This window comes from Trifolium pratense, linkage group LG2 (genome assembly GCF_020283565.1).
Source record: "Trifolium pratense cultivar HEN17-A07 linkage group LG2, ARS_RC_1.1, whole genome shotgun sequence".
NCBI lineage: Eukaryota > Viridiplantae > Streptophyta > Magnoliopsida > Fabales > Fabaceae > Trifolium > Trifolium pratense.
The window spans coordinates 25220490-25234805 of record NC_060060.1 but is presented as its reverse complement, the minus strand read 5'-3'; the positions used below and the strand labels follow the sequence as shown (position 1 = coordinate 25234805).

General features: G+C 32.5%; 2 protein-coding genes across 2 annotated transcripts; both read right to left on the bottom strand.

Moving 5' to 3' along the window:
- Nucleotides 1–5646: 5646 nt before the first annotated feature.
- On the bottom strand, nucleotides 5647–9342 carry LOC123904450. Its single transcript, XM_045954118.1, has 3 exons — nucleotides 8941–9342; nucleotides 8695–8828; nucleotides 5647–6007 (listed from the first exon to the last, which is right to left on the bottom strand). The coding sequence occupies exons 1-3, from the start codon at nucleotides 9340–9342 to the stop codon at nucleotides 5647–5649; spliced, it is 897 nt and encodes a 298-aa protein (XP_045810074.1).
- A 1569-nt stretch (nucleotides 9343–10911) lies between these two features.
- Nucleotides 10912–12685, bottom strand: LOC123909801 (60S ribosomal protein L8-3-like). Its single transcript, XM_045960710.1, has 2 exons — nucleotides 12167–12685; nucleotides 10912–11389 (listed from the first exon to the last, which is right to left on the bottom strand). Exons 1-2 carry the CDS (start codon nucleotides 12604–12606, stop codon nucleotides 11050–11052), a joined length of 780 nt encoding a protein of 259 aa, XP_045816666.1. The 5' UTR covers nucleotides 12607–12685; the 3' UTR covers nucleotides 10912–11049.
- Nucleotides 12686–14316: the final 1631 nt, after the last annotated feature.

Here is a 14316-nt window from a genome sequence, read left to right as displayed (position 1 = left end):
AAACTTCATAAATGCTAGTACATATTTATAGTTAATTAATAGTCTCACATCGGATGTGAGATAGTTTTTGGTCCGGACAACATCCTAGGCATCGAGGATATCAGAGCAACAAGGAATGTCTAGATGATGTTTTTCTTCCTAGGCTGCAGTAAGCAGATCGAGAGGTCGTTCCGCCCCTTGTCCCCGAATATTGGTAATATATGTTCTCAGACATGAAAATATGTTTATAAGTGAGTATAACTTTTATCTTATAAGCTGATTTTATAGAGTTGTATTAAACCTAACTCTCAATTATAAGATGATAACAAAGTCTCGCTCAAAATTCTTATGAACAATTGTTTATCCTTAAATACCCTGACCTATACATAAATATATCCAAACTTTTTGTAAATCTTAGTTTATTAAGTGGAAATTTATTTTCTAAAAATATGGAAGCATAGCATAGCATGAAAGAACAAAATCTCTTTGTGCACATTGACAAAAATATAAACATACTCTCAGTCAATGATTATACTTTAAGAGTTTGGATATGTGGTGTGCAAGTCACTTATAAAAGTTCATTGTGATAATCTCAAGATCCTCTCTTCCCTTCATGATTCAGATGTGGTATTAGAGTCGATGGCAAATCAACTCCTTGTGTTTCATTGATGTATCCCCAACGGCGGTGCAAGTAGATAGAAAAACTTCGGTTTGAGGGGAGCATACGCATGAAGAATTAATGGATACTCACTTTAGGAGGAGATTGTTGATATTTCGAGTGTAAGAATCTCACATTGAAATGACCTAGAAACTATTCTTATGTGTTAAGGGTTGCATTTCTAGTCATTAGGCAACCTAAAAAAATCTTTTTAAATAGTTTTTTTTGCATTTTTTAATTAGAAATAAAATCATACTATTTTTTTATAAATAAAAATACATAAAATTGTATGTAAAAAGTCAATATTTTTTATTTGCAAATATAGTCTGTAAAAAAACCAGTATGTAAAATATTTTTTAAAATTGATCATTCTTACTAATATAAATTTTAACCATCATGTATGAGACAAATTATCACCAATAAAAATTTTAAAATAATTATTATATGTGTGACAAGTTCTTACTAATAAAAATTTCAAAAAAAAAAAACTATTTTACACGGGTAAATTTTAACTAATATATAAATTTTAACTATCATATACAGGACAAATTATCACCGATAAAAATTTGAAATAGTTATGAGACAAGTTCTAACTAATAAAAATTTCAAAAAAAAACTATTTTGGGTTAATTCTAATATATAAATTTTAACTATCATATACATGATAAATTTTAACTGATAAAAAATTCAAAATAATTATCATATGTGACACAAGTTTTTACTAATAAAAATTTCACAAAAAACTATTTTACACGGGGTTAATTCTAACTCATATATAAATTTTAACTATCATATACGGGATAAATTTTCACTGATAAAAAATTCAAAATAATTATCATATGTGACAGAAGTTCTTACTAATAAAAATTTCAAAAAATACACGGGGGTAAATTCTAACTGATATATAAATTTTAACTATCATATACGGTATAAATTATCACCGATTAAAAATACAAAATAATTATCATATGCAAGACAAGTTTTTACGCGGGGTAAATTCTAACCGGTATATAAATATTTTCTTTGTAATTGTTTCTTTCGATTTAAATATTTATAATTCAAAACTATAACTTAAATTGCAACCAATTTAAAAATTCAAAACTATAACTTAAATTGTTCTATATAAATATGTTTCTATCTAATTGTTTCTTTCAATTTAAATTGCAACCAATTTAAAAATTCAAAACTATAACTTAAAAAAATATCGTCGTAACGTTACGACTCGTGCGTATTACTAGTTTTTACACACATTACACCACGACAGTGTAACATTATTTCTCTCTTTTATTTATTTTTTTTTTCTTTTTTCTCCAGCATAAATACAGTAAAATATTAAAGCATCGAAAATGATACATTGGGTGGTGTAGATTATTGATGGATCCAATGGAATTTTGCATTTCTTATAACTCAGTTCAATATATGCATAAAATTCACCAGATTTAATTATTTAGTAACTAATGGTTTTTTAAGTGATGTTATGGCTGGATTGTACTGGTACACACAAAGTTCAAAACGATGTTCATTTAATAAATAACTTTTGTGGTTGTAAAGTTCTTTCATACAGTATATAATTCACCCCATTTCATTGTTCCCATACGCCCTTTAGTTTTCTGATTATATATTTACTTTCTTTTTCTCTATGGGCAAAATAATTACTATAGGGTAAAAGAAGTACTTATGTGTATGATTGATTTTACAGTGATAAAAATGATTTTCATAAAATTGATCTTAGAAAATTAACTTTAGTTCAAATGAGTTAAATGTAGGGCGGATGCACTTAATTTGAAGTGCAATCTTTTTTAGCCCCGTGAAACCTAACATGACACACTATCGACTTAGATTCCGACGTCTTAAATATTATTTCGTACAAATCAATTCATCTGAAAGTGTCTCTTTTTACTTCGAGGATATAAAATTAATAGGATCCCTTTCTAAGGATAACCTTGTTTGACACAGAATTCTTCATGTTGATTCTCTTTTATGTGCAAGAGGTTGTGGACATGAGAAAACTGCCGAGCATCTTTTTTTCATTTTTTTTTAATCTTATCTTAAACATGTAAAATATATCCCTGTTTTGATACATAATAGAACCAAAGTCATAGATTTTGTTCATGCATATAGTTATACTATGCATGCATATTGCATAATTAATTTGCCAAACATTTATATGGCAACCATGTGACTTAAAACACTTGGAAACATAAGCTAGTACCTAAACATAATTTGTATCAATGTTATTCCACATTCCATAATCATCAAAAGAAGAAAAAAAGATTGAGAACAGATGAAAGTAAAGAAAAAAATAATGTAAAAAATAAAACAAAGCAATATGAAACCATGACTCTTTGATATGTAAGAGTATAACCTAAGGTGGCTAAAATAATTAACATTCTAATAAACTAAGTTATTTATGATAGATAGTGGGGTGGCAACAACAAGCTTTTAACAAAAGAAAAAACAACATTCCAGATTTTGAGGCCATATCACGTGAGGATGGGAATCAACATTTTTATATTCACTATATATGTATGTCACACCCCAACTAAATCCTTTGTTGATATATAGAATTATTAAATGTAACAAGTTTGATTAATGAAGAGTTGGTAGTAAAAATAATAATTTAATTAAACAAGCTATATATTGTACCTTAATTACATATATATATGATATGATTATAAAGGATAAGGCCATACCCATAAAACAAAACAATTTTAATTTAAAAGTATAAAGAGCCAGCCAAAAGGGATGGAAAAAATAAAAGGTAAACGGCGCTGCTCTATCTTCGTCTTTGGCCCCTATTTTAAGGGTCGTGACATTGGGAAGCTCACCATAGGAATCTATGCACATTTTTGGTTCTATAGTATACACTACCTAACACATATTGCGATCTTGTTAACTTTGTGATGGTGGACATGAAATTGCAATCTTTTTGTTTGAGTGCTTAGATTATTTGAATTTTTCTATTGATAAAATTAACTTATTTGTTTTTTGTGAAAAAAAGAAAGAAAAGAATACGCATAAAATTTCACCTAATAACGTAGATAATAAACATGATGGTGGTTCTTAGTCAAAAAAACACGATGGTGGTTCATTAGAATAAAAAAAGACAAAAGATGAATCCACATAGATAATCTAGTAATACAACATTAAATAGAGTTGGTGTTGGAATGTGCATTCAGAATGAGGTCACTTTGTTCTTGTAAAATCAAAAATGGTACATTTTCCTCTTTGTGATGTGGATATGGGCAAAGCAATTGACCAGTGTTGCAATCCGTGGCGGAGCTAGCCCAAAAAGTTGGGGCGGACCGCTCCGAATATAAATTGAATATGCAAAAAAAATTACTAAAAAAAGACATATCATATTGAGGGTGTCTCTAATATAGATATCTCAAAAAGAGTCAATAGGTGAACCATTACCATTTTCAATAAATAAATTTAAATTTTTTTAACAAAAGATTGATCAAACATGAATTTTTATACACAAACTCTGTTTTAAATAAAAATTTAAGTACTTTTTTCTCCAAAAAAATATACTTGAATACTTTCACAAAATAAATTACACATTCTAAAATTTATATAAATATTAAACAATAAAACATTAGAAGGGATGCTTCAAAAAAATAAATTAAGAATGATATTTGAATTATTAATTTATAAGGAGAATTCTGGAACGTCCAAATAGAGGGGATTGAAACCCCCGCAAACTGGAAACCTGTTAAAGAATTCCGGTGGACCAAATTGTGGGTGCTTGAAACCCCTGTAAACTGAGAATTTACAAACTAAACAGACTATTTAGCGGGGGTTTAAAACCGCCGCTAAATAGTATACCTATGAAAAAAATGAAAATCTTAGGGCGGGCCATGGCCCTGTCCAGCCCATGAGGGGCTCCGCCCCTGGTTGCAATGGGTGAAAGATCTTCACTTAAAACATGCTAATTTTGAGTTGGATTCTAAACGGGTTGTCGATTCCTTGTTTAGTGACAAAATATATAGGATTGAATTTGGTTGTGTTATTAGTATAGTTGTCGAAATATTGTTAATTCTCATTTTAGAAATTCTAAGGTAGAGTTTGTTATGAGGCAATTCAGTGAGGCAACTCATGTTCTTGTAAGAGTAGCCACATTTTTAACTAGTTTTCACATTATAATTAACATTCGTACTTATATTCAAACTATTATTATAAATTAAATGCAATAAGCACATTAGATTAAAAAAAATGCAACAAAAATCCATAAGCCACCATGTTTATCCTTGAAATTAAATGCTCAAACAATATAGTTCACCGATTAAAATTATCTCTTAAATTAAAATTTGTCTGTCATCATTAGGATGGGCAAAGTTATGCATCATGCATAAATACCCCAGATTACTTAACGCGCGTGCCCCCTAGATTTTTTTTTTTAAATTTTGATTAATTGAATTTTAGTTTATTGAATAGGGATAATTTTCAGAGTATTATGTATGGTTAAATGTTTAAGTAGTTAGTTTTAAACTAAAATCATGCCAAAATCATTTTGTTGTGGAATGATTTCAGAGATCTGTACTCCAAAACCATTTTGCTGTGTAATGGTTTCCGAGATATGTACTTCAAAATCATTAGATGTACTTAATCATGCCAAAACCATTTTGTTGTGGAATGGTTTCAGAGGGTTGTACTCCAAAACCATTAGATGTACTTAATAGCTTTTATGTTAATTATGATAAATTAAACCATCATTACACTACATGTGTTTAGTATTTTTTTTGGTACAATAAGGGAGAAAAAAAGAAAAAACAAAACAGGAAGGGAAACTATCTAGTAAACCAAGTTCCACTAGCATCAGCTAGAAGGAATAGGTTTATGCCAACAGGTGGAGTAGCTAACAGCAAGAACGCTTCAACATTTCGGGCGCCAAGCTTGGCTAAGTAGTCTGCGCATGCGTTACCCTCCCGGAGAGTATGTACCACCGTGACTCGCCAGTCCCTAGCAAGAAGATCTTTGATGTTGTGAAGGATTGCTGCAAAATGGTGTCATTCATTGATAGGTTTCTCTATCAAATTAATGGCTGTTTTGGAGTCAGAATAACATATCATATATTTTATATCCAGTTCCCAAACTAGGTTTAGGCCATGATACATTGCCAAAAGCTCAACATGTAGTATGTTTGAGAAACCAATATTCCCAGCAAATCCTCGGACCCAAGCTCCATGAGAGTTCCTAATCAACCCCCCAAAGCCTGAAATTCCCGGGTTACCAATACTGCTACCATCCACATTTAAAATCATGTTCGTTCTATCAAGAGCATTCCATCGCACTAGCCTGTTTGTCGAGTTCAAATTCTGTTTAAAGAAGCACTTCATTAACACTTGGGCGTAATCCTCAATACACCTCCTGATAGAGAATTGAGAAACCAACTCATTAGCCATGCATATCTTATTTCTAGCGCACCATGTGTTTAGTATCTAATTTTAAATTAAAATATGGTTATATAATCATCCAATACAATTAATTTAAAATGGGTTCTTATAGTATGTACTTCAAAGGAACAAAAGTAATTATTTAATTGGAAATGGGGGGCGCGCTAGAAATCTTGGGGGCGCGCGAGAAAATATGGGGGCACGTTGCAAAAAAAACCGGAGGGCGCGTTAAGCAGTTTTCATTATTTGTGCATAAGAAAAAAGTTTGTGCACTATAACCACAACCCATTAGGATCATGCTCATTCCAACGACTAGGCAAGTAAATCTCTTTGTTTTAAACTCCACGGATTGGTAGGATGGTATAAACTTAAGGACTTGAAATATCCTACTCTTTAAATTTCATTTTCATATTATATTGGTGCTAATTTCTGTGTTGGATCATTCTATATATAAAGTTTTGTGTTTGCTTTAATCGAGTCTTCCGCTAATAGACGACATGATGGATGTCTCAATTTAGTCGGTCTTTAAATCGAATACTAAATTTTGCAAAAAAAGAAGAAAATCTTTTGTTTTGGGTCTCTGAAAAAAACCTCCTGCTAATTACAGCCAAGCAATAAAAGCCTAAACTTCATTGCAATATTTTTTTTCAGTGAATTTCTTTTCGTTCCCGCTCTTACTTCTAGTGTGCCCCCCTATTTTTTTAAATTTTAACCACTCGCTAAGTAGCGAGCTCAATTTGCACATTAAGTAGTGAATTTTTTTTTTTATTCTAGTTATATTATTGCACTAAAATTTGTAATTAAAAGGATATTTATTAATGGGTTATATATATTTGGAAACAAATCGTAATGGGTTGAGTCATTTCTCATAATAAGTCCGTTGAGTGATCCTTTCCTCCATGATGAGTATATATACACTAATCATCCCATTAGGTTAGATATGACAGTACACAATCTCATCAGTGAGAGGTAGAAGAACTCTCAACCTTAACTTCTTCTTCTCTAAAGATCAAAATCTCTTCATCATACAAGGTACACATTTACTGCATTCTTTTTATATGTTATAATATTGTATCTACTGATCTATGGCTAACTGTTATAACTTTCCATCAATAACATCATAGTTTAACAAAACATATATTCGCTACTTAAAGTGTGAACATCCCTTGAAGTATAACACGAGCCTCACCATCTTCCCCTTCATTTCGACAATTACTTAAAAAATTAATTTCTTTCCAAAAATACCTCCACACCCTCCAAAACTCAAAAAGCTCATCAAATCCAACTTTTTGTTTGCACATTTGTGTTGAAATCCTCTCAATAGTGAAGAACAAAGCCCAATCAATATACAAAAGGCCCACTAAATATTATGTTGAGCCCAATCAATATATATCGGAACATAAAACAAGGTTAAGGTACAAGTAAATTACTGTCTTCATATTTGAAACTAAATGATCAAGTATCCCTAAATTTGTAAAATGGCAAAATAAATAATTGCCAAGTCGACATAGAATGTCCCTCCTTGAATGAACTACTCTCTGGTAGGATTAGGACATAAATAAGAACTAAAAAGAGGTCATTGTCAAAGGAGGGACTATATTGACCAACAAAGTGATAGTTTTATCATCATATCATAATTTTGAAGGACTAATTATCTAAGAATGAACTAGTTTTATCATCATATCATAACTATAATCTCACTGGATGGATGGAAATGGATCGTAACTATCATCGAAGGGTAACTTAACTTGGTGTCGACCAGCAGAAGACATGGTCGGTCTCAACGTGGACGGGAGCTTGTTGAGGTCGAACAACACGGCTGGGTATGATGGACTGTAGCGGGATAGTAATGGTAATTTTATTTGGGGTTTTTATAGTGTTGCTGCACAACAGAACATTCTGTTTGCCGAGATCATGGCAGTGTTATACGGATTGCAACTTTGTTGGGATAGTGGTTATCGGAAAGTACTCTGTTGCTCAGATTCTCTTCTCTCAATTAATTTAATTCGAGAAGGGATCACACCACACCATCGTTTTGCTAATGATTTAGAGGTGGTTATTAAACATATCCTTCGTGAGGGTAATGCATGTGCGGATGTCTTGGCTAAAATGGGTGCTGTTTCAAGCTCGCATCTGGTGAAGGTCTATGTCAGTAGATCATAGTTGTTGAATTATCTTTCCAAAACACTTTTAACAGTAGGAATGTGTTCTTTAGCCTCTTGTGTATCTTAATCAACATTCATTATACATGCCTCAAACATGTAGAAAGAAATTGGAGAAACATTTAAATTGAAATTAGACCAATGCAGAATACATGTTAAATTGAAACAGAACAAACAACCAATTCATATAGTAACACCAAAGTGTTGATACTGAAAAAAATATCATACTATAAAATATATGTTCAAAACATATGAAGGAGCAGATCCATCACATCCAGTAGTAGCATATAAAGAAACTAATAAAAATACCATATCTGCGTTTACGAACTAGAAATATCGTTAGCGGGGATTAATTGAAAACTCGCAAACGGGAGAGATCCTTGGACAAGAGGATAAATCTTGTATAAATTGATGATTCTTCATTGAATTTCGGTTCTTACTATAGTTGATTTCCATAGACTGTAAATGATTTGCATTCTGCAAAATATATGTTACAAACCGAAAATCAGCTTCCACAGCATGATAGTCATTAATTTTACATATTTTTAGATGAGATGAAACACATTCAGGAACATGATCTGGGTATTTCCAATCCTCTTTGTCCTTGGAATTTGGTAAATTCAAATTCCACCACTGTCAATCAGATACAAAATATACGTACATTGTTAAAATAAAATACTTGAAGAGAACAGAAAAAGAAGAACAATTACTATCCATCAAGACTAAGATGCATTATATCATATACCCATAGCTTCCTTAAGACTAGATGTTCCACATTAGAAACTGCTCTGACCGGAACCTCAAATAAACAGATATCAGCATAGAACAACTTGGATAAGGGTTTAAAGTATCCTCCGGTAGTAATACCGGTTGTTGCTGTAACATGTCTAGTTCTTAAATCCAACAATTTTGGACAGCCGGAGAGAAGTTTCATTAAATCCTCCATGCCTTTAAAACGAACTTCAGACAGAGATAAGAATTCGAGCAAAGGAAGATCAACGGAACAATGAAGCATAGTGGCTACACTTATTCCGGTCAAATTGAGAACCACTAGTGTTTTGCAGCAGAAAATAGTAGGCGCCAAAGGGATACCTAACAAATAGGATATGTCGAGTTCCTCCAGGTTCCGGCTTTTTGCAGCTTCCATCCATTTGTCGAAAGGGAAACAGCCAGCCGTATCATCCAAGTACTTATTACATGAGTGAAACTTGAGGGTTAAAGATTTTAGGGTTTTGTGTTGAGAGTGTGGGGAGAACATAACTGCGTCCATGAATTGAGGGAAGTGACTTTTCACGTTGTCGTCGTAGTATATAACGGGGAGTGAGTAGCATAATAAGAGCCATCTATTGGAAAGAACGGTAGTTCTGAAAGCTTCTTTGGTTGGGAGAAAAGAGAAAATATGACATAGTATTTCGTCGGAGAAGTCATCTATACTCTCTATCGACGGGGAAATCGTTGATAGGTGGCATAGTATATCGTCTGGGGAATCGTTGATCGTTGCAGACTGTGACTGGATCAATATTTTACTTGGATCAATATTTTCTTTCCTCTTACTATTTTTGTTTTTCCTCATACTGTGCAAAAGTAGACGATTAAAGATGAGTGATGATATCAACTCGATGAGGCAATTGACAATGGTTGAAATTGGTGTGCGATGGTGTGAAGAGGGAGCTAAAAACCCTATTCCCCTGCTGCTGTCTCTGCATTAACTATAACAGCCCTTGGATATATTGAACGGTTTTAGATGAAAAGAGTATTAAGAAAGAAATAAAGAAAAAAAACTCCGCTTTATTCTCAAATTTGTTTTGCCGGTTTTAGATTAAGTTCCTAAGAAAAAACTTCAAAACTGAACAAAAACCTTAGCAACCTTCATTGAACTTAACTTGGGATGCAAAAACAATACAATATGTGGTGCACACACATACGAATCTGCAATTCACAATTAGTAAACAAAACTTGTACTCTTCGATAAGCATTAGGAGCTTGAAGCTTCAATGGATTTAAGGTCCAAATTGACAGTACACTATTGCTACCATATTTCATGCTTGTGTAAGTCATCTGTTCCAATTTCCAAATTTTGTTACTAACTAGTCAGTAATATACACTGGAACAATCCGGGGCTTGTTCTTCACAGTTCAAGAGACAGAATCTTCTGCAGGTTACCACCTTACCGACGACATTAATGTTACAAGCCAATTTAAATTTTAAACAGTCAATTGTTCCTTGACGAGCTAGAGTAATATTCAGATAAAGAAGAAAAGTGACAATGAAACCTAATCATTCTTCATCGTCTATTGTCTCAATATCACACAGTTTAACAACCAGAGTTATCTTTTTATGATTCTAGAGACAATAGCAGTGATTATCACCACAACCTCTGTTCAAAGAGGTGTACGAAAGATGCAACCATTACTGGTTCACAAGAAACGCCGACAAAATAAGATTGCATCTGATGCAGTCGCGTCAACATTTGGATGATACTATAGAAAATTGTTGCTAAATAGCATAGTGTAGTATATAATAGATAATGGAGTTTTATCCCTATATAAGCCAATTAAATGCCAAATAGTTCTTTCTCACTGCACGACATCAATTCTCAGAAGTTCTTCACTCAAAAAAGCAATCTAAATAAAGTTCCATATAAATCAAGTTGTAAAAAATATTTTAGCCATTCCAAACAAATGATAAATCAGAAAGCACAGAAACAACAAGGATATAGATGCAACCCATTTAAATAAAATGATGTCTAACAAAAGCTCAATAAATTTTTGGGGAAATGGTTCACAAAAACAGTTCAACAAGAAACAAAACTGGAAACCAAGCAATAACATATAACTCTGACAATCTAAGCTTCTTATTTATCGGCTTTAGCAGCACTTGCAGCAGCTTGACCCCTAAGACGACCGGTCCTCTTGGCAGCAATGAGACCAACCTTCTGTCCAGGAGGAGCATCACGTCTGACGGTACTTGCATGACCAATATGCTGGTGATTACCTCCTCCATGGGGATGCTCAACTGGATTCATAGCAACACCACGAACCTTAGGCCAGCAGTTTCTCTTCACCCTAAACTTGTGATAGGCATTACCAGCCTTCAAAAGTGGCTTCTCAGTTCTACCACCACCAGCAACTTGCCCAATCATTGCCCTACAGTCACTTGGTACAATCTTTTTTGCACCAGAAGGAAGCTTGATCCTGTAACAAGCCCAATTCAACATTACCAGTCAAGTTCAATCATATACAACAGTATAATATAATGAAACAAAATCAAAAAAAAATGTAACATTGATGATTTCATTTCCTCAAAACATAAAATTAGTCAAAATCCCTCTATATATTTCCCTTCAATTTAATCAACAAGAAACATTACTATTCAATTATACACAACTAAATAACAAAACAAAATCCTAAAAAATGTAGTAACAAATATGATATCATTTCCTCAAAAATCCCAATACATGTTTCCCTTCAATTCAGTCATCAAAACAAATACTTTTGAGAACTCACTTGAGAACTAAAATCAAATCAAATTACATTTAAATACAAAATTATGCATTTATCGAATCAAATTGTATGCTGTACCAAAATCAAATCAAGCCTTTTCTGCATTGAGAACTAACAGTTCACAGTTCAAGATGCACAAACTAAGTTTAAAACTCAAATTACAAACATGAAATTATTAATTTTGCTACTGCAGGCAATAAATTTCACCTTTTTCTCCTAAAATTAAACAGATAACACATATTTAGATAACTAATCTAATCTATAGAACAATATAAATAAGAACCTATATATGATTTAAAACAAATCTAATTAAACAATGTAACAATAACAAACAATATCAATCATTTCCACTAGTATAACATAACATGAATATTAAAATTAATCCAAAAAAAAAAAATAATAAACAAACATAATTTATAATAATTTTTCCAAATCTCATAAACCCTAAATAGAGAAAGAAAAAAATACCTAGAGGTATCATTATCAGGGTTATGACTGATAACAATAGCATAATCACCAGAAGCTCTAGCAAAAACACCACGGTCACCAACATGACCTTCAACATTACAAATCACAGCTCCTTCTGGAATAGATCTAAGAGGAAGAACATTACCAACAACAAGAGTAGCTTTTTTACCGCAGTAAATGAATTGACCGGTATATAAACCTTCAGCAGCAACAAAAAGCTCATTCTGTTTCTTGTAACGGAAAGGATGACGGAAAGTAACCTTGGCAAGTGGAGCACCGCGACCTGGATCGTGAATAACGTCGGTAACAACTCCTTTTAGGTAACCGTTACGTTCGCCGAAGTCGAGACTACGGAAACGTGCTGGTCCTTTGCGGTGGTGGGTGTGGGATTTGAAAACGGAACCGGCACCCTTACGTTGGGCACGGATAACACGTCCCATTTTTTAGTTGCGGCGGGGAACGGTGAAGAGAATGAGGGTAAACGGCGAGTGTGTAAGTTTGGTTTTGCGATTGGAAATAGGGTTAGTATTATTATGTACGAGTGGATCTTGTATGGGCCGGGTCATAGTGTTCTCTTTAACATGGACTCAAAACTTAGAACAGTACTACTTTTCTTTTTTCTTTCTCTTTTTTTCTTTCTAAAATCGATTTTCATTTTCTTTGGATTAATATTTTTTAGTTTACGTAAAATAAATTATGCAAATAAATAAGTTTTTATGTATTTTATAAGTTTTTTAAAGTAGTTTATGAAAAAATAAATTTTCGTTGGTGGAAACATATAAATTAACATAAAATTTTATTTATTTGAATAAGTTATTTTGCATAAGCTCAAAAATATGTCAGGGTCCTATATATTTTTTTGGCTTAACAATAATTTGTATCTTCAATTTTTTTCGCCCACAAAGTTTTGGTCACTTATTCGAATATTTGGACTAAAAAAATGCTAAATTGAAGTTTTTAGGGTTTTTTTTTATCAAGTAGTCTGATGGTTAGAAATTTCACTCTTAATGTGAATAAGTTGGATGATCGATGTTCGAACTCCGACCTCCTGCATATATATAATGCAATGTCATACCAATTGAGTTAAGCTCACGGGACATTTTTATTTTTATTTCATGGGTGTTGATGATTTTAAATCATCAAATTGTATGACATGTCATTTAAAACATTTCACATCATCATTTTTAAAAAAATTGTTCATCCGACTTAAAATATGAACAAATTTATTTAAAATAAAACAACATCTAAAAAAATAAATAAATAAATAAAATCATATTTTTGTTCACTAGGTTGGCTCATTGCGCCTAGGCACTAAGCCTCCCACGCTTGGCAAAATTGAGTCAGTCTCCCATGTCTGGGTATCAGTATCTCTCGCTTGAGCTTGAACATGAAACCTCCGAAAACATGATTTCCTAATTTTCAAGTAAATTCTTCACAATCAGGGTACTTCTTAAGTGGCTTCCTAGGATGCCAACATAGTTGGAATGTCTTAGATGTCATCTTTGTACCATTTTGACCTTTTAATAATAAAAAAAAAAGAAGAGCTATTTCCAAGTTGTAGGACATGTTTGTTGCTAGAAGTGCTGCATCATCTCTGCAATTATAGAGTGGTCGATTTCAAAAATGATGAAAAATCCAACACTAATGATTAAAGCTCAACAAGAAGTAAGAGAAAAGTTTGGAAGCAAAGGATATAACAACGTAAGTTGTCTTCATAAACTACAATATCTCAAAGTAGACGTCAAAGAAACATTGAGATTACATCCTCTGTTTCCTCCTTTTCTCCCTAGAGAATGTAAAGAAACTTGTGAGATTAAAGGGTACACAATACATGCCGAAAACAAAGTGATAGTAAATGCATGGATAATTAATTGGAAGAGACTTTGAGTATTGGAATGAAGCATACAAGTTGTTTATTCCGAAGAGATTTATGGATTGTCAATTGATTGCAAAGGGGAAAATGTAAAAGAGAACCGTTGTGTGATAGAAACCATTTGAAGTGTATAACAAACAATGTGTAAGTAGGCTACACTTTTAGATTTATAATCAGAGTTGACTAATTATGTTTTTAGATGGAATGAAATAAATTACCGAGAACAAACAAAATGCAATGAGAGCTATTAAGTTTTGGTAGCATAAATATGAGTCAA

Excerpts from the sequence above, each read along its gene's own strand:
- LOC123904450 (XM_045954118.1), bottom strand. The coding sequence starts at position 9,342 with ATGGAAGCTGCAAAAAGCCGGAACCTGGAGGAACTCGACATATCCTAT. Across the intron at positions 8,829-8,940 it reads TAGTCTTAAGGAAGCTATGG|TGGTGGAATTTGAATTTACC; the intron begins GTATATGATATA and ends TCTGATTGACAG. Across the intron at positions 6,008-8,694 it reads GCTGTGGAAGCTGATTTTCG|GAGGTGTATTGAGGATTACG; the intron begins GTTTGTAACATA and ends ATTCTCTATCAG.
- LOC123909801 (XM_045960710.1), bottom strand. The coding sequence starts at position 12,606 with ATGGGACGTGTTATCCGTGCCCAACGTAAGGGTGCCGGTTCCGTTTTC. Across the intron at positions 11,390-12,166 it reads CCTGATAATGATACCTCTAG|GATCAAGCTTCCTTCTGGTG; the intron begins GTATTTTTTTCT and ends GGCTTGTTACAG.